Here is a 20,362-nt window from a genome sequence, read left to right as displayed (position 1 = left end):
GCACCTCTAAGGTGCCCTCTGTGGTGTATTTTACAATAAAATGTACACTGGCATCAGTGTGCATTTATTGTGCTGAGAAGTTTGATACCAAACTTCCCAGTTTTCAGTGTAGCCATTATGGTGCTGTGGAGTTCGTGTTTGACAGACTCCCAGACCATATACTCTTATGGCTACCCTGCACTTACAATGTCTAAGGTTTTGTTTAGACACTGTAGGGGTACCATGCTCATGCACTGGTACCCTCACCTATGGTATAGTGCACCCTGCCTTAGGGCTGTAAGGCCTGCTAGAGGGGTGTCTTACCTATACTGCATAGGCAGTGAGAGGCTGGCATGGCACCCTGAGGGGAGTGCCATGTCGTCTTACTCGTTTTGTCCTCACTAGCACACACAAGCTGGCAAGCAGTGTGTCTGTGCTGAGTGAGAGGTCTCCAGGGTGGCATAAGACATGCTGCAGCCCTTAGAGACCTTCCTTGGCATCAGGGCCCTTGGTACTAGAAGTACCAGTTACAAGGGACTTATCTGGATGCCAGGGTCTGCCAATTGTGGATACAAAAGTACAGGTTAGGGAAAGAACACTGGTGCTGGGGCCTGGTTAGCAGGCCTCAGCACACTTTCAATTGTAAACATAGCATCAGCAAAGGCAAAAAGTCAGGGGGCAACCATGCCAAGGAGGCATTTCCTTACACAACCCCCCCCCCAAACGAAAGAGGATGAGACTAACCTTTCCCAAGAGAGTCTTCATTTTCTAAGTGGAAGAACCTGGAAAGGCCATCTGCATTGGCATGGGCAGTCCCAGGTCTGTGTTCCACTATAAAGTCCATTCCCTGTAGGGAGATGGACCACCTCAACAGTTTAGGATTTTCACCTTTCATTTGCATCAGCCATTTGAGAGGTCTGTGGTCGGTTTGAACTAGGAAGTGAGTCCCAAAGAGGTATGGTCTCAGCTTCTTCAGGGACCAAACCACAGCAAAGGCCTCCCTCTCAATGGCACTCCAACGCTGCTCCCTGGGGAGTAACCTCCTGCTAATGAAAGCAACAGGCTGGTCAAGGCCATCATCATTTGTTTGGGACAAAACTGCCCCTATCCCATGTTCAGAGGCATCAGTCTGCACAATGAACTGCTTAGAATAATCTGGAGCTTTGAGAACTGGTGCTGAGCACATTGCCTGTTTCAGGGTGTCAAAGGCCTGTTGGCATTCCACAGTCCAGTTCACTTTCTTGGGCATTTTCTTGGAGGTGAGTTCAGTGAGGGCTGTCACAATGGATCCATATCCCTTCACAAACCTCCTGTAATACCCAGTCAAGCCAAGGAATGCCCTGACTTGAGTCTGGGTTTTTGGAGCTACCCGGTCCAGAATAGTCTGGATCTTGGGTTGGAGTGGCTGAACTTGGCCTCCACCTACAAGGTGGCCCAAGTAAACCACAGTTCCCTGCCCTATCTGGCATTTGGATGCCTTGATAGAGAGGCCTGCAGATTGCAGAGCCTTCAAAACCTTCTTCAGGTGGACCAGGTGATCTTGCCAGGTGGAGCTAAAGACAGCAATATCATCAAGATAAGCTGTGCTAAAGGACTCCAAGCCAGCAAGGACTTGATTCACCAACCTTTGGAAGGTGGCAGGGGCATTCTTTAAACCAAAGGGCATAACAGTAAACTGATAATGCCCATCAGGTGTGGAGAATGCTGTTTTCTCTTTTGCTCCAGGTGCCATTTTTATTTGCCAGTACCCTGCTGTCAAGTCAAAGGTACTTAAGAATTTGGCAGCACCTAATTTGTCTATGAGCTCATCAGCTCTTGGAATTGGATGAGCATCTGTCTTGGTGACAGAATTGAGCCCTCTGTAGTCCACACAAAACCTCATCTCTTTCTTTCCATCTTTGGTGTGAGGTTTGGGGACTAAGACCACTGGGCTAGCCCAGGGGCTGTCAGAGCGCTCAATTACTCCCAATTCCAGCATCTTGTGGACTTCCACCTTGATGCTTTCCTTAACATGGTCAGACTGTCTAAAGATTTTGTTTTTGACAGGCATGCTGTCTCCTGTGTCCACATCATGGGTACACAGGTGTGTCTGACCAGGGGTTAAGGAGAAGAGTTCAGGAAACTGTTGTAGGACTCTCCTACAATCAGCTTGCTGTTGGCCAGAGAGGGTGTCTGAGTAGATCACTCCATCTACTGTGCCATCTTTTGGGTCTGATGACAGAAGATCAGGGAGAGGTTCACTCTCTGCTTCCTGATCCTCATCTGTTACCATCAACAGATTCACATCAGCCCTGTCATGGAAGAGCTTAAGGCGGTTCACATGGATCACCCTCTTGGGGCTCCTGCTTGTGCCCAGGTCCACCAAGTAGGTGACCTGACTCTTCCTCTCTAGTACTGGGTAAGGGCCACTCCATTTGTCCTGGAGTGCCCTGGGAGCCACAGGCTCCAGAACCCAGACTTTCTGCCCTGGTTGGAACTCAACCAGTGCAGCCTTTTGGTCATACCAAAACTTCTGGAGCTGTTGGCTGGCCTCAAGGTTTTTGGTTGCCTTTTCCATGTACTCTGCCATTCTAGAGCGAAGGCCAAGTACATAGTCCACTATGTCCTGTTTAGGCTCATGGAGAGGTCTCTCCCAGCCTTCTTTAACAAGGGCAAGTGGTCCCCTTACAGGATGACCAAACAGAAGTTCAAAGGGTGAGAATCCTACTCCCTTCTGTGGCACCTCTCTGTAAGCGAAAAGCAGGCATGGCAAGAGGACATCCCATCTCCTTTTGAGTTTTTCTGGGAGCCCCATGATCATGCCTTTTAATGTCTTGTTGAATCTCTCAACCAAGCCATTAGTTTGTGGATGGTATGGTGTAGTGAATTTATAAGTCACTCCACACTCATTCCACATGTGCTTTAGGTATGCTGACATGAAGTTGGTACCTCTGTCAGACACCACCTCCTTAGGGAAACCCACTCTGGTAAAGATACCAATGAGGGCCTTGGCTACTGCAGGGGCAGTAGTCGACCTAAGGGGAATAGCTTCAGGATACCTGGTAGCATGATCCACTACTACCAGGATATACATATTTCCTGAGGCTGTGGGAGGTTCTAGTGGACCAACTATGTCCACACCCACTCTTTCAAAGGGCACCCCCACCACTGGAAGTGGAATGAGGGGGGCCTTTGGATGCCCACCTGTCTTACCACTGGCTTGACAGGTGGGGCAGGAGAGGCAAAACTCCTTAACCATGTTGGACATATTGGGCCAGTAGAAGTGGTTGACTAACCTCTCCCACGTCTTGGTTTGTCCCAAATGTCCAGCAAGGGGAATGTCATGGGCCAATGTTAGGATGAACTCTCTGAACAGCTGAGGCACTACCACTCTCCTAGTGGCACCAGGTTTGGGGTCTCTGGCCTCAGTGTACAGGAGTCCATCTTCCCAATAGACCCTATGGGTTCCATTTTTCTTGCCTTTGGACTCTTCAGCAGCTTGCTGCCTAAGGCCTTCAAGAGAGGGACAGGTTTCTTGTCCCTTACACAGCTCCTCCCTTGAGGGTCCCCCTGGGCCTAAGAGCTCAACCTGATAAGGTTCAAGCTCCAAAGGCTCAGTTCCCTCAGAGGGCAGAACTTCTTCCTGAGAAGAGAGGTTCCCTTTCTTTTGCTGTGTTGCAGTTGGTTTCCCAACTGACTTTCCTTTCCTCTTGGTAGGCTGGGCCATTCTTCCAGACTCCAGCTCTACTTGTTCACCCTGTGCCTTGCATTGTGCTCTGGTTTTCACACACACCAGTTCAGGGATACCCAGCATTGCTGCATGGGTTTTTAGTTCTACCTCAGCCCATGCTGAGGACTCCAGGTCATTTCCAAGCAGACAGTCCACTGGGATATTTGAGGAGACCACCACCTGTTTCAGGCCATTGACCCCTCCCCATTCTAAAGTAACCATTGCCATGGGATGTACTTTTCTCTGATTGTCAGCGTTGGTGACTGTGTAAGTTTTTCCAGTCAGGTATTGGCCAGGGGAAACCAGTTTCTCTGTCACCATGGTGACACTGGCTCCTGTATCCCTCAGGCCCTCTATTCTAGTCCCATTAATTAAGAGTTGCTGTCTGTATTTTTGCATGTTAGGCGGCCAGACAGCTAGTGTGGCTAAATCCACCCCACCCTCAGAAACTAGAGTAGCTTCAGTGTGGACCCTGATTTGCTCTGGGCACACTGTTGATCCCACTTGGAGACTAGCCATACCAGTGTTACCTGGATGGGAGTTTGGAGTGGAACCTTTCTTGGGACAGGCCTTGTCTCCAGTTTGGTGTCCATGCTGTTTACAGCTATGACACCAGGCCTTTTTGGGATCAAAGTTTTTACCCTTGTACCCATTGTTCTGTGAAGAGGCTCTGGGCCCACCCTCCTGTGCAGGTTTTTGGGGGCCTGTAGAAGACTCTTTACTATTTTTAGTTTTGGTTGTCTCATCACCCTTCCCCTGGGGAGTCTTTGTGACCCCTTTCTTTTGGTCACCCCCTGTTGAAGTCTTGGACACCCTTGTCTTGACCCAATGGTCCGCCTTCTTTCCCAATTCTTGGGGAGAAATTGGTCCTAGGTCTACCAGATGCTGATGCAGTTTATCATTGAAACAATTACTTAACAGGTGTTCTTTCACAAATAAATTGTATAGCCCATCATAATTACTTACACCACTGCCTTGAATCCAACCATCTAGCGTTTTCACTGAGTAGTCTACAAAGTCAACCCAGGTCTGGCTCGAGGATTTTTGAGCCCCCCTGAATCTAATCCTATACTCCTCAGTGGAGAATCCAAAGCCTTCAATCAGGGTACACTTCATGAGGTCATAAGATTCTGCATCTTGTCCAGAGAGTGTGAGGAGTCTATCCCTACACTTTCCTGTGAACATTTCCCAAAGGAGAGCACCCCAGTGAGATCTGTTCACTTTTCTGGTTACACAAGCCCTCTCAAAAGCTGTGAACCATTTGGTGATGTCATCACCATCTTCATATTTAGTTACAATCCCTTTAGGGATTTTCAACATGTCAGGAGAATCTCTGACCCTATTTATGTTGCTGCCACCATTGATGGGTCCTAGGCCCATCTCTTGTCTTTCCCTCTCTATGGCTAGGATCTGTCTTTCCAAAGCCAATCTTTTGGCCATCCTGGCTAACTGGATGTCCTCTTCACTGGGGCTATCCTCAGTGATTTCAGAGGTGTTGGTCTCTCCTGTGAGGGAACCAGCATCTCTGACTATTATTTTTGGAGTCAGGGTTTGAGGGACCCTGTTCTCCCTAGATAGGATTGGTAGGGGGGAATTTTCCTCCAAGTCACTATCTTCTTCCTCTGAGTTGCCACCCTCAGAGGGGTTGGCCTTTTCAAACTCTGCCAAAAGCTCCTGGAGCTGTATTTTGGTAGGTTTGGGGCCCATTGTTATTTTCTTTATTTTACAGAGTGACCTTAGCTCCCTCATCTTAAGATGGAGGTAAGGTGTGGTGTCGAGTTCCACCACAGTCACATCTGTGCTAGACATTTTGCTTCTAAAAGTTGGAATACTTTTTAAGAATCTACAACTGGTTCTAGAATCTAATTCAAACTTTTACAAACTTTTAAACTCTAAAAGAAATGCTAAACAGGATCTAACACAAGGCCCTAGCAGGTCTTTTAAGAATTTAGAAAACTTTTCAAATTGCAAAAATCAATTTCTAATGACAATTTTGGAATTTGTCGTGTGATCAGGTATTGGCTGAGTAGTCCAGCAAATGCAAAGTCTTGTACCCCACCGCTGATCCACCAATGTAGGAAGTTGGCTCTGTATGTGCTATTTCAAAGTAAGGAATAGCATGCACAGAGTCCAAGGGTTCCCCTTAGAGGTAAAATAGTGGTAAAAATAGATAATACTAATGCTCTATTTTGTGGTAGTGTGGTCGAGCAGTAGGCTTATCCAAGGAGTAGTGTTAAGCATTTGTTGTACATACACATAGACAATAAATGAGGTACACACACTCAGAGACAAATCCAGCCAATAGGTTTTGTTATAGAAAAATATCTTTTCTTAGTTTATTTTAAGAACCACAGGTTCAAATTCTACATGTAATATCTCATTCGAGAGGTATTGCAGGTAAGTACTTTAGGAACTTCAAATCATAAAAATTGCATGTATACTTTACAAGTTATTGACAAATAGCTGTTTTAAAAGTGGACACTTAGTGCAATTTTCACAGTTCCTGGGGGAGGTAAGTTTTTGTTAGTTTTACCAGGTAAGTAGGACACTTACAGGGTTCAGTTCTTGGTCCAAGGTAGCCCACCGTTGGGGGTTCAGAGCAACCCCAAAGTCACCACACCAGCAGCTCAGGGCCGGTCAGGTGCAGAGTTCAAAGTGGTGCCCAAAACACATAGGCTAGGATGGAGAGAAGGGGGTGCCCCGGTTCCGGTCTGCTTGCAGGTAAGTACCCGCGTCTTCGGAGGGCAGACCAGGGGGGTTTTGTAGGGCACCGGGGGGGACACAAGCCCACACAGAAATCTCACCCTCAGCAGCACGGGGGCGGCCGGGTGCAGTGTAGAAACAAGCGTCGGGTTCGCAATGTTTGTCTATGAGAGATCTCGGGATCTCTTCAGCGCTGCAGGCAGGCAAGGGGGGGATTCCTCGGGGAAACCTCCACTTGGGCAAGGGAGAGGGACTCCTGGGGGTCACTTCTCCAGTGAAAGTCCGGTCCTTCAGGTCCTGGGGGCTGCGGGTGCAGGGTCTCTCGGGACTTTAGGTTCAAAGAGTCGCGGTCAGGGGAAGCCTCGGGATTCCCTCTGCAGGCGGCGCTGTGGGGGCTCAGGGGGGACAGGTTTTGGTACTCACAGTATCAGAGTAGTCCTGGGGTCCCTCTTGAGGTGTTGGATCGCCACCAGCCGAGTCGGGGTCGCCGGGTGCAGTGTTGCAAGTCTCACGCTTCTTGCGGGGAGCTTGCAGGGTTCTTTAAAGCTGCTGGAAACGAAGTTGCAGCTTTTCTTGGAGCAGGTCCGCTGTCCTCGGGAGTTTCTTGTCTTTTCGAAGCAGGGGCAGTCCTCAGAGGATGTCGAGGTCGCTGGTCCCTTTGGAAGGCGTCGCTGGAGCAGGATCTTTGGAAGGCAGGAGACAGGCCGGTGAGTTTCTGGAGCCAAGGCAGTCGTCGTCTTCTGGTCTTCCGCTGCAGGGGTTTTCAGCTAGGCAGTCCTTCTTCTTGTAGTTGCAGGAATCTAATTTTCTAGGGTTCAGGGTAGCCCTTAAATACTAAATTTAAGGGCGTGTTTAGGTCTGGGGGGTTAGTAGCCAATGGCTACTAGCCCTGAGGGTGGGTACACCCTCTTTGTGCCTCCTCCCAAGGGGTGGGGGTCACAATCCTAACCCTATTGGGGGAATCCTCCATCTGCAAGATGGAGGATTTCTAAAAGTTAGAGTCACTTCAGCTCAGGACACCTTAGGGGCTGTCCTGACTGGTCAGTGACTCCTCCTTGTTTTTCTCATTATTTTCTCCGGCCTTGCCGCCAAAAGTGGGGCCTGGCCGGAGGGGGCGGGCAACTCCACTAGCTGGAGTGTCCTGCTGGGTTGGCACAAAGGAGGTGAGCCTTTGAGGCTCACCGCCAGGTGTGACAATTCCTGCCTGGGAGAGGTGTTAGCATCTCCACCCAGTGCAGGCTTTGTTACTGGCCTCAGAGTGACAAAGGCACTCTCCCCATGGGGCCAGCAACATGTCTCGGTTTGTGGCAGGCTGCTAAAACTAGTCAGCCTACACAGATAGTCGGTTAAGTTTCAGGGGGCACCTCTAAGGTGCCCTCTGTGGTGTATTTTACAATAAAATGTACACTGGCATCAGTGTGCATTTATTGTGCTGAGAAGTTTGATACCAAACTTCCCAGTTTTCAGTGTAGCCATTATGGTGCTGTGGAGTTCGTGTTTGACAGACTCCCAGACCATATACTCTTATGGCTACCCTGCACTTACAATGTCTAAGGTTTTGTTTAGACACTGTAGGGGTACCATGCTCATGCACTGGTACCCTCACCTATGGTATAGTGCACCCTGCCTTAGGGCTGTAAGGCCTGCTAGAGGGGTGTCTTACCTATACTGCATAGGCAGTGAGAGGCTGGCATGGCACCCTGAGGGGAGTGCCATGTCGTCTTACTCGTTTTGTCCTCACTAGCACACACAAGCTGGCAAGCAGTGTGTCTGTGCTGAGTGAGAGGTCTCCAGGGTGGCATAAGACATGCTGCAGCCCTTAGAGACCTTCCTTGGCATCAGGGCCCTTGGTACTAGAAGTACCAGTTACAAGGGACTTATCTGGATGCCAGGGTCTGCCAATTGTGGATACAAAAGTACAGGTTAGGGAAAGAACACTGGTGCTGGGGCCTGGTTAGCAGGCCTCAGCACACTTTCAATTGTAAACATAGCATCAGCAAAGGCAAAAAGTCAGGGGGCAACCATGCCAAGGAGGCATTTCCTTACATACAACTACACAAAAATAAAGTCGTCCTAAGGACCAATCCTAAATTTTTGCCAAAGGTTATTTCACCGTTCCATCTAAATCAAACAGTGGAACTTCCAGTGTTCTTTCCACAGCCAGATACCGTAGCTGAAAGGGCACTACATACATTAGATGTCAAAAGAGCATTGATGTATTACATTCACAGAACAAAAAACATCAGAAAGTAACTCTTTATTGCATTTCAAAAACCTCATGCAGGAAACCCAATTTCAAAACAAGGTATAGCCAGATGGATAGTTAAATGCATCCAAATCTGCTACCTTAAAGCTAAACGACAGCTGCCCATTACACCAAGGGCACACTCAACCAGAAAGAAAGGTGCTTCCATGGCCTTTCTAGGAAACATCCCAATGCAAGAAATATGTAAGGCAGCCACATGGTCTACGCCTCACACATTCACCAAGCACTACTGTGTAGACGTGTTATCCGCACAACAAGCCACAGTAGGTCAAGCCGTATTAAGGACATTATTTCAGACTACTTCCACTCCTACAGGCTGATCCACCGCTTTTGGGGAAATAACTGCTTACTAGTCTATGCAGAACATGCGTATCTACAGCGACAGATGCCATCGAACTGAAAATGTCACTTACCCAGTGTACATCTGTTCGTGGCATCAGTCGCAGTAGATTCGCATGTGCCCACCCGCCTCCCCGGAAGCCTGTAGCAGTTTGGAAGTTACCTTCAATTATTTATATATGTATCATCTCAACCTTAAATAGGTGCATACTTAGTCACTCCATTGCATGGGCACTATTACTACAATTCAACTCCTACCTCACCCTCTGCGGGGAAAAACAATCGAAGATGGAGTCGACGCCCATGCGCAATGGAGACAAAAGGAGGAGTCACTCGGTCCCGTGACTCGAAAGACTTCTTCGAAGAAAAACAACTTGTAACACTCCGGCCCAACACCAGATGGCGAGCTATTGCAGAACATGCGAATCTACTGCGACTGATGCCACGAACAGATGTACACTGGGTAAGTGACATTTTCATTTTTCATCTACTATTTAAAGAGCCTGCTCCCTACAGCAACAAATTTGCGGGCCTGTTAAGCAGGATGCATTGACAAGTCCACGAATGGGCACTCCCACCCGCAAGTCCTCCACAAGTACTTCTATTTCCAACGGTGGGAACCCCAGTCATCTACCTCTTAGCCATCCCTCAAAAAAACAAAATACTCACAATTCATGTCCAGCTATTTGCACCCACAGTGTGTAACCAGGGCACAATGGATGAACTGACCAGGAATATTTTCCATCTCCTCTTCTACCTCTCATCCTGAACAATGTTAGGAAAATGGGCGGGAGATGTGCAGCTTCCTCCCAGAGCCTTTAAAAGGCCCTGTAAATCCCATCCGATGTGACAAATACATATTTAGAGATGAGGGCATGCCCCTCCTCAAGCAATTAACAGGTCTAGGGGCTCCCTACACTTTGGGGCTGCACTACATTTTACAAGGATGAAGGTGTACGGTTCCATCCCCAGGCCATTACAGACCCCCAAGGCTGCAACACTTGATTGTGTGGGTGCTCTAGTTTCCACACGGGACACCCACAGCAATTGCTGCCCATTGGGCTGCCGGGGGAGGGGGTTTGGGGTGGGGTCTTGGGGGCTGCCTTCCCTGCCTGCACCCATCCCGGTTGTGGCAGGAGCCAGCTACATCTGTTTGCTCCTTCCCTGCGGTATTGGCTTTTCTTTGCTCCTGCCTGGCAAAAGCAAACCTGTGTTCCATGCCCACAAGAGCACAGACAAGAAATTGAAGGTTCGATGGCATCTGTCGCTGTAGATACGCATGTTTTGCATAGCTCGCCATCTGGTGTTGGGTCGGAGTGTTACAAGTTGTTTTTCTTCGAAGAAGTCTTTCGAGTCACGGGACCGAGTGACTCCTCCTTTTGTCTCCATTGCGCATGGGCCTCGACTCCATCTTCGATTGTTTTTTTTCCGCCATCGGGTTCGAACGTGTTCCTGTCGCTCCGAGTTTCGGAACGGAAAAACAGCTAAATTTCGGAAGATTTTCGTCGGTATTGTTGCGTTCGGGATCGGCGTAGTTAGAATCAACACCGCATCGAAGATCGAAGAGCTCCGGAGCCCTTCGGGGTAGTTTTCGATCCCCCGTCGGGGCCTGCTCGGCCCGACCGCGTGTAGAAGAACGCCGATGGAACGGACCCCGTTCCGTTTCTGTCTCAAATGCCACAAAAAATACCCCTATTCAGACCAACACTTGGTCTGTAACCTGTGCCTGTCACCTGAGCACAGTGAAGACACTTGCGAGGCCTGTCGTGCGTTCCGGTCCCGAAAAACACTCCGAGACCGTCGAGCCAGAAGACTTCAAATGGCGTCCACGCCGACAGCGCACCGAGAGTTCGAGGTACAGGAAGAGGAAGAAACCTTTTCGATACACGAATCGGACTCCGAGGAATTCGACGATCCACGAACCGTGAGTAAGACGTCGAAAACCACTCATAAGAAGATTGTCAAGGCCCAGGGGACGCCACTGCCACCAGGCCATGGCTCCACCCATAAATTCGGTGACCGACCGTCGGCACCGAAAAAGGCCCAATCAGTGCCGAGACCGTCCGACTCCGGTCGAGACACTGGCACGCAGCCTTCTCGGGAACGAGAAAGTGCTGGAGACATACATCGACACCGAGATAGCGGTGTAGACACGGCTCGACGCCGAGACAGCGGCACCGATGAAGATAGACGCCGAGATGTTTCGACTCCGAAAAAGAAAAAAGTCACCTCGGAGCCGAAAAAAAATGCAGACAGGGTTTCGGTGCCAAAACAACCTGCAACCGACCCAGTTTCAGGCTCTTATACAGAAGAGCAATCAATGACCTCCCAAATGCGAAAGCATAGGTTTGAGGAAGACCTGCAATCCACCCATGTAGACCATACGCAGAAACTTATTTTTATACAGCAGGGGACAGGAAAGATAAGCACCCTTCCCCCTATTAGGAGAAAGAGAAGACTTGAATTTCAAACTGACCAAACACCACAAACAAAAATGGTGAAAAGGGTTACTCCGCCACCCTCTCCTCCACCTATAATTCACGTCTCACCAGCACAAACTCCATCACATTCCCCGGCTCACACCACCATGAGCCAAGGTGACCAGGATCAGGACGCATGGGACTTATACGACGCCCCTGTGTCAGATAACAGTCCGGAGGCATACCCTACAAAGCCATCACCACCAGAAGACAGTACTGCATATTCTCAGGTGGTGGCTAGAGCAGCACAATTCCACAATGTAAGCCTCCACTCAGAACAAGTCGAGGATGACTTTCTATTCAACACCCTCTCCGCCACCCACAGCTCCTACCAAAGCCTGCCTATGCTCCCTGGTATGCTTCGGCACGCAAAAGACATCTTTAAGGAGCCGGTCAAAAGTAGGGGAATCACACCAAGGGTGGAAAAAAAGTGTAAAGCGCCTCCTACAGACCCTATTTTCATAACTTCACAGCTGCCACCAGATTCTGTCGTTGTAGGAGCAGCTAGGAAGAGGGCCAACTCCCACACATCTGGGGATGCACCACCCCCAGATAAGGAAAGCCGCAAGTTCGATGCAGCTGGAAAGGGAGTCGCAGCACAAGCTGCAAACCAGTGGCGCATCGCTAACTCACAGGCACTTCTTGCGCGCTATGACAGAGCCCATTGGGATGAGATGCAACATCTCATTGAACATCTACCCAAAGACCTACAAAAGAGGGCAAAGCAAGTGGTTGAGGAAGGACAGAACATTTCAAACAACCAGATACGCTCCTCCATGGACGCAGCAGACACAGCTGCAAGAACAATAAATACATCTGTGACCATCAGAAGGCATGCATGGCTACGAACGTCTGGGTTTAAACCAGAGATTCAGCAGGCAGTTCTCAATATGCCATTCAACGAAAAAGAACTGTTCGGTCCAGAAGTGGACACGGCGATTGAGAAACTTAAAAAGGACACGGACACTGCTAAAGCCATGGGCGCACTCTACTCCCCGCAGAGCAGAGGAAATTACAGCACCTTCCGCAAAACACCCTTTAGAGGGGGGTTTCGAGGTCAGGCCACACAAGCCAGCACCTCACTGGCAACACCATCCAGTTACCAGGGACAGTACAGGGGAGGCTTTCGGGGCCAATATAGAGGAGGGCAATTCCCTAGGAATAGGGGAAAATTTCAAAGCCCCAAAACCCCTACAACTAAGCAGTGACTCACATGCCACTCACCCCCTCCACACAACACCAGTGGGGGGAAGAATAGGTCATTATTACAAAGCATGGGAGGAAATCACTACAGACACTTGGGTTCTAGCAATTATCCAAAATGGTTATTGCATAGAATTTCTACAATTCCCTCCAAACATACCACCAAGAGCACAAAATGTATCAAAACATCATTCCGAGCTCCTGGAGATAGAAGTTCAAACACTATTGCAAAAGAACGCAATCGAGTTAGTACCAAACACACAAATAAACACAGGAGTTTATTCACTGTACTTCTTAATACCAAAGAAGGACAAAACGCTAAGACCAATCCTAGACCTAAGAATACTAAACGCATACATCAAATCAGACCACTTTCACATGGTCACACTACAAGAAGTGTTACCATTGCTGAAACTACACGACTACATGACAACATTAGACCTCAAAGACGCGTATTTCCATATACCAATACATCCATCGCACAGGAAATACCTAAGGTTTGTATTCAAAGGAATACACTACCAATTCAAGGTACTGCCTTTCGGTTTAACAACCGCACCAAGAGTCTTTACCAAATGTCTAGCAGTAGTCGCTGCACACATCAGAAGGCAGCAAATACATGTATTCCCGTATCTAGACGACTGGCTAATCAAGACCCATTCGTTAATAACGTGCTCACACCACACAACTCAAATCATACAAACCCTCTACAAACTAGGGTTCACTGTCAACTTCGCAAAATCCAACATTCTGCCGCGCAAGGTACAACAATACCTAGGAGCCATAATAAACACAATAGGAGTGGCCACTCCAAGTCCACAAAGAATTCAAAATTTCAACATCATACAACGCATGTATCCAACACAAAAAATGCAAGCAAAGATGATATTACAACTCCTAGGCATGATGTCTTCATGCATAGCCATTGTCCCAAACGCAAGACTGCACATGAGGCCCTTACAACAGTGCCTAGCATCACAGTGGTCACAAGCACAGGGTCACCTTACAGATCTGGTGTTAATAGACCGCCAAACTTACCTCTCGCTTCTATGGTGGAACAATATAAATTTAAACAAAGGGCGGCCTTTCCAAGACCCAGTGCCACAATACGTAATAACAACAGATGCTTCCATGACAGGGTGGGGAGCACACCTCGATCAACACAGCATACAAGGACAATGGAACGTACATCAAACAAAACTGCATATAAATCACCTAGAACTACTAGCAGTTTTTCAAGCACTAAAGGCTTTTCAACCAATAATAGTTCACAAATACATTCTCGTCAAAACAGACAACATGACAACAATGTATTATCTAAACAAACAGGGGGGGACGCACTCAACGCAATTGAGCCTGCTGGCACAAAAAATATGGTGTTGGGCAATTCACAACCAAATTCGCCTAATAGCACAATTTATCCCAGGAATTCAGAATCAACTCGCAGACAATCTCTCTCGATCACCAACAGGTCCACGAATGGGAAATTCACCCCCAAATTCTGAACACTTACTTCACGCTCTGGGGAACACCTCAAATAGACTTGTTTGCGACAAAAGAGAACGCAAAATGCCAAAACTTCGCATCCAGATACCCACACAGGCAGTCCCACGGCAATGCTCTATGGATCAACTGGTCAGGGATATTTGCCTACGCTTTTCCTCCTCTCCCTCTCCTTCCTTATCTGGTAAACAAACTCAGTCAAAACAAACTCAAACTCATATTAATAGCACCAACTTTGGCAAGGCAACCCTGGTACACAACCCTGCTAGACCTATCAGTAGTACCCCACATCAAACTGCCCAACAGGCCGGATCTGTTAACACAACACAACCAAACGATCAGACACCCAGATCCAGCATCGCTGAATCTAGCAATCTGGCTCCTGAAATCCTAGAATTCGGACACTTACAACTTACCCAAGAATGTATGGAAGTCATAAAGCAAGCCAGAAGGCCATCCACCAGGCACTGCTATGCCAGTAAATGGAAGAGGTTTGTTTGCTACTGCCATATTAATCAAATCCAACCATTACACGCAACCCCAAAACATGTAGTGAGTTACTTGCTTCACTTACAAAAATCTAACCTAGCTTTCTCTTCCATTAAAATACACCTTGCAGCAATATCTGCATACCTGCAGCCTACCTATTCAACTTCCCTATATAGGATACCAGTCATTAAAGCATTCATGGAGGGCCTTAAAAGAATTATTCCACCAAGAACACCACCTGTTCCTTCATGGAACCTAAATGTTGTCTTAACTAGACTTATGGGTCCACCTTTTGAACCCATGCACTCCTGCGAAATACAGTTCCTAACATGGAAGGTTGCATTTCTCATCGCCATTACCTCTCTAAGAAGAGTAAGCAAGATTCAGGCGTTTACAATACAAGAACCTTTTATACAACTACACAAAAATAAGGTCGTCCTAAGGACTAATCCTAAATTTCTACCAAAAGTTATTTCACCGTTCCATCTAAATCAAACAGTGGAACTTCCAGTGTTCTTCCCACAGCCAGATTCCGTAGCTGAGAGGGCACTACATACTTTAGATGTCAAAAGAGCATTAATGTATTACATTGACAGAACAAAGAGCATCAGGAAAACTAAACAGCTATTTATTGCATTCCAAAAACCTCATGCAAGAAACCCAATATCAAAACAAGGTATAGCCAGATGGATAGTTAAATGCATCCAAATCTGCTACCTTAAAGCTAAACGACAACTGCCCATTACACCAAGGGCACACTCAACCAGAAAGAAAGGTGCTACCATGGCCTTTCTAGGAAACATCCCAATGCAAGAAATATGTACGGCAGCCACATGGTCTACGCCTCACACATTCACCAAGCACTACTGTGTAGACGTGTTATCCGCACAACAAGCCACAGTAGGTCAAGCCGTATTAAGAACATTGTTTCAGACTACTCCCACTCCTACAGGCTGAGCCACCGCTTTGGGGAGATAACTGCTTACTAGTCTATGCAAAACATGCGTATCTACAGCGACAGATGCCATCGAACTGAAAATGTCACTTACCCAGTGTACATCTGTTCGTGGCATCAGTCGCTGTAGATTCGCATGTGCCCACCCGCCTCCCCGGGAGCCTGTAGCAGTTCGGAAGGTACCTTCAACTATTTGTATATATATTATTTTAACCTTAAATAGGTACATACTTAGTCACTCCATTGCATGGCCACTATTACTACAATACAACTCCTACCTCACCCTCTGCGGGGAAAAACAATCGAAGATGGAGTCGACGCCCATGCGCAATGGAGACAAAAGGAGGAGTCACTCGGTCCCGTGACTCGAAAGACTTCTTCTAAGAAAAACAACTTGTAACACTCCGACCCAACACCAGATGGCGAGCTATGCAAAACATGCGAATCTACAGCGACTGATGCCACGAACAGATGTACACTGGGTAAGTGACATTTTCATTATCCCTTCCTGTGCTCTTGCAGGCAGTGTCCCGGGGGTTGGGTCTCCTGGGCAATGCTGGTATCAGGCCCTGTTGGATTGGGTCCCAGGCCCACTGGATGGCTCAGGGCAGGAGGCGGCATGCTCCCCTTGCCACTTAAAAAGAAAAAAAAAGAAAAAATTGGGTTGGCTAGGCTGCTTTAGGAACGTTATTTCAAACATCTGCCCACTACTTGGTTTGCTTTACACTTGACTCAGCACATGCATATCTACAGCTTCACATGTTACAAATTGAAAATGTTACTTAGCCTGCAAGCATCTGTTCCTAGTGTGTATTGCTGCATGTGCTCACTCTCCTCCACACTAGCTGGCAAATATAGCATCTCTCTCATTCTCTCACACAGTTTTCCGACTTTAAGTGCACATAGCACAGGGCAAACCTATTATTCTACAGTTCAATTTCACCTGATGAGCTGAAGGAAAAACAGTCTAAGGTGAATATGGTGCCTATGCACATTGTAGACTAAGGAAGTAGTAATATCACATCCTGTGACTGGGTGTTTCTTTCCTTCTTTCAAAAAAGGAAGTTGTGGTGTTCGACTCCCAAAACTAGGTGTCAGGAGCAGGTGAATCTACAGCACTACATGCTACAAACAGATGCTCACAGTTTAAGTAATATTTCCTGTACTTTCTGTCACTATCTATGTATCAATAATATTACTGTTCTCCTTTTGTAATTTGGTATATGGTCCTGCTTTTTTCACACTTTTTTCATGCTTTTTTTAATATATGATTAGTTAAACAAGTCTCAACGTTGCACATGATCTCCAGAACAAACCTGGTTGATAAACATTGTTTGTCTGAGAGCTAGCTCAGCATATGTTAAGAGAAATGTGACATCCAGTGGTCCTTAACATCAATTATAGTTTCAGAATAAGAACAAAAAAACTGGACTTTGAGAAGCTGTCGTAAGGTTTGATTTGTTGAGGATAATAATCGGACTACACAGTGCTGGTGCACATGTTCTTAGATGACTCTGGAACCACATAATGAAGGTGTTCATCTACAAAGCTCTTGCTACCGTTATCTCAAGAAGGCTTTGCTGTACAGCAAGATGAAACATTGTCCCAGCTTTTAATGTCCAGCCTTGCACACATGCTTTAGCTTTATTGTAAATTATTGGTCTGTTGAAATGTTGAGAGAAATTAAAATCCACCAGCATTCTGATCAGTTTGATTAAGTCGTTGTGTTTAGCACACTTTTTGTGACGTAAAGGGCCTTGAATTATCTGGACAATTGAACTGAGCTCAGAATCTTATGTCCTCTATTCAGTGTTTTCATTTTTTGGAATGTTACTATTTGTTAAAGCAAATGTTTTTTTTTTTTGACTGCACGCATAAAATCTTGGTGTCTGTCCTTAGCTTAATGTTGCGTTTGTTTTTCTTTCAGCTGGCGTATTCTCAGGCCTTGCTCCAGCTGCCTTTATGCCAAATCCCTATATCATCAGTGCTGCTCATCCAGGCACTGACCCATACACTGCTGCTGGACTAGCTGCAGCAGCAACATTAGCAGGTAAAGAATCCATTCGACTTCGTACTGTATACATTACCACTGTCAGGTGGCTGGGCCTAAAACAGTTTGACCACTACTTTGTATTTTCAATAAATATTTGGTTTCAGAAACCATACAACGAAAATCCTCAATTTACATTACAGGCAGATTTATTTCTATTTCTGTAGGTGTTTGCCCTATTTTGGGTGGATTTCTATTTTCGTAATAACTTGCTAACATTTATGTATTTTTATTGTTACTTAATTGTTTAATTGCTTTCCAACTATGCAGTACTTTAACACTGCATTTCATTGAAAGGATTCACACTTTTTCGTACTTGGATGCTATTCGTTACATTAGGACTATTAGAGATGTGCATTTATTCTGTTGGTTCAGAATATAATTAGTCGACGATGAGCAGTCAGATGTTGAATAGACACTAGCTTTTAAGTATCTCAATATTAATGCCAGCGCCTTCAAAGCATACATGATCATTGATGGATTATACTGTGCCACATTCATAAGTTTTGGGAGATACATTGGTATTAAAATAAAGCAGTAAGTCCCTGCCAAAGAAGATATGAACATCGACCAGAACTTTGGTTTATGATATGATTATAAAGGAGTTAGCTTCACTAAAATATTGTTTAAGACACATCTCGCAGTGTGACAACAATTATGTTTAGTAAATACTCCTGGTGCCTACTTTAAAAAGTATGAGCAAGCAAGTTAACAGGCCTTTCAGGAAAGGGAGCAGCAGATCACTTATGACATAGAAAAACCATAAGGGACTTTAGGAAATGCAGATAATTGCATGAAGATTGCAGACAGGAGATACGAGGAAAGTCTGAGGGAAATTCCTAGCACCAGTCCACACACATGAAGTGTAACAACTTTCCAGAACCTACACCAACATCACCAGTGAAGCTGTGCCTGATTCATGCCATCAGGTTCAATAAGGTTGGGCATTTAGACGCTACATTGAATGAGGGTTGAAATGAGAATTCCTTCCTCATGCCAAATCCCATTGCGAATATAGCAACAAACCTTTCTACAGGTGCTGCATTATGGTATTGTTGGAGCACCGCTTTTCTTGTTTAAATCTCACTTGCATAAAGCCGTGCGCTAACAACAAGATCTTTAGCTTAACCTCCCAATGACACCTGTAAACATGTTCTAATGGATATGGATGCCGGTGTGAGCATCTGTACTCATTCTTGAGGGCTTAGGTACATACATACATACAACATGACATGCGGTAGTAACTGTGTTTTTTGTTGTTTTTGTTTTGGAAGGTTGAGGCCGGGCCCTGAGGTGTCATGTCACTTTTCTGAGGGAAGAATAGCTGTAGTGTTGACCCACCTTTACTCAGCTGAGGAGTCTCCAACTGACTGATATAATCATCTGAGCTAGCCCCTTGCACTCACACTTGTCTCTGCTCCCAGTGGCCTCCCTGAACCTCATGGGTGTTTATAGCCCACTCGTGGCCCTCACCTTCTAAAGCAGCGGACTGCTCAATGCTCAGCCCTGACTGTAGCGGCACAGACGAGCACTCTGGCCAACAAAGAACAACAGGGAGCAGAGGTGCCGTTTGAGTGAACGGCCTGTGGAACAGGGAGGCATACGATGACTGGCCAATCTCCACAACTGGAACATCGCACAAGTGCGTTGCACGTCGTGATGGCGGCACAGTAACGTCGATACCAGTCCACCTGTGTACATATGCAGGGCAGCGACCCGGACTGAAAAATTGACCTAAAGCAACTAGACCTCCTTCTCACTAAAGCCTTACCACCAGTGACCAGACTTGTAGTTTAGCAACAGTGTGTTGATTTTGTTTGTATGTTAAATGTTTTCAGTGTGTGTGACATTTTATTGCCTTAATTATGAGGCATTAGGGGCATTTTATTCTGAGTAGATTAAAGATGCTAAATCACATTTAATAAGCACGATGCTAAATCACATTTGATAAGCATTTTAGAAATTTCCCACTTCTGTGCTATATAAAGGTCTACAACCTGTCTTAAAACGACTGCAGCACACCAAAAGTGCTTATGCAGTGTCACAAACTTGCTTCTTTAAGCCATTTTGCCATATTGAACAAGCTATTTGTTTACAGTACCATAGCTTATTAATGTAGATAATATTGACATTTAAGCTTCTGTTTTGTTCAGCCATGAAACCAAACGTGAGCTTTTCCTCTAGAAATGGAGAAGACTCTACTCTGTTTCTAATAATTAGTAAAATAATATTCTGGCATTTGTTTGTCACACGTGACAGATTGTTGTTAGCCATTACTATTGTTATCAGATACTAAATGATCTAGGCAAAGTCAGACTGACTGATTAGCTCCAGGCAACCACCAATTCATTTTACCAGGGGTTATGTAGTTCATGAGAGTCTGTCAGTCAGATGGCATATGTGGAGACGAGCAGTTCTAGCCTAGTTTGACTCCTTGGAAGCATCCAAAGACTGGTGCTAGGTGCCTGGTAGTCTTTTTCCTGGCTGCCTGAGTAGCCTCCGATGGAGAGTCTTAATTGTCTAAGGCATCTGTCTGGGCTTCGGCTATGAAAGGAATGCCATAAGCATGCGACCGTTTAGTAGGGGTGCATTTCTTTGTCGCTCTATGTATACCCGTGTGTAAGGAAATGCCTCCTTGGCATGGTTGCCCCCTGACTTTTTGCCTTTGCTGATGCTATGTTTACAA

The 20,362-nt window shown here is 46.4% G+C and overlaps 1 protein-coding gene across 4 annotated transcripts in view; it reads left to right on the top strand.

Annotated features, from left to right (window-relative positions):
• PUM2 (pumilio RNA binding family member 2) overlaps positions 1-20,362 on the top strand; it is a 783,590-nt gene that overhangs the window by 184,722 nt on the left and 578,506 nt on the right. For all 4 annotated transcript variants that reach the window (XM_069235995.1, XM_069235994.1, XM_069235993.1 and 1 more), the window contains exon 8: positions 17,554-17,676. In XM_069235995.1, coding sequence (XP_069092096.1) covers positions 17,554-17,676 — 123 coding nt within the window. The remainder of the gene's footprint in view (positions 1-17,553; positions 17,677-20,362) is intronic.

Source organism: Pleurodeles waltl, chromosome 5 (genome assembly GCF_031143425.1).
Source record: "Pleurodeles waltl isolate 20211129_DDA chromosome 5, aPleWal1.hap1.20221129, whole genome shotgun sequence".
Taxonomy (NCBI): Eukaryota; Metazoa; Chordata; class Amphibia; order Caudata; family Salamandridae; genus Pleurodeles; species Pleurodeles waltl.
This window is presented reverse-complemented; position numbering and strand designations above follow the sequence as displayed.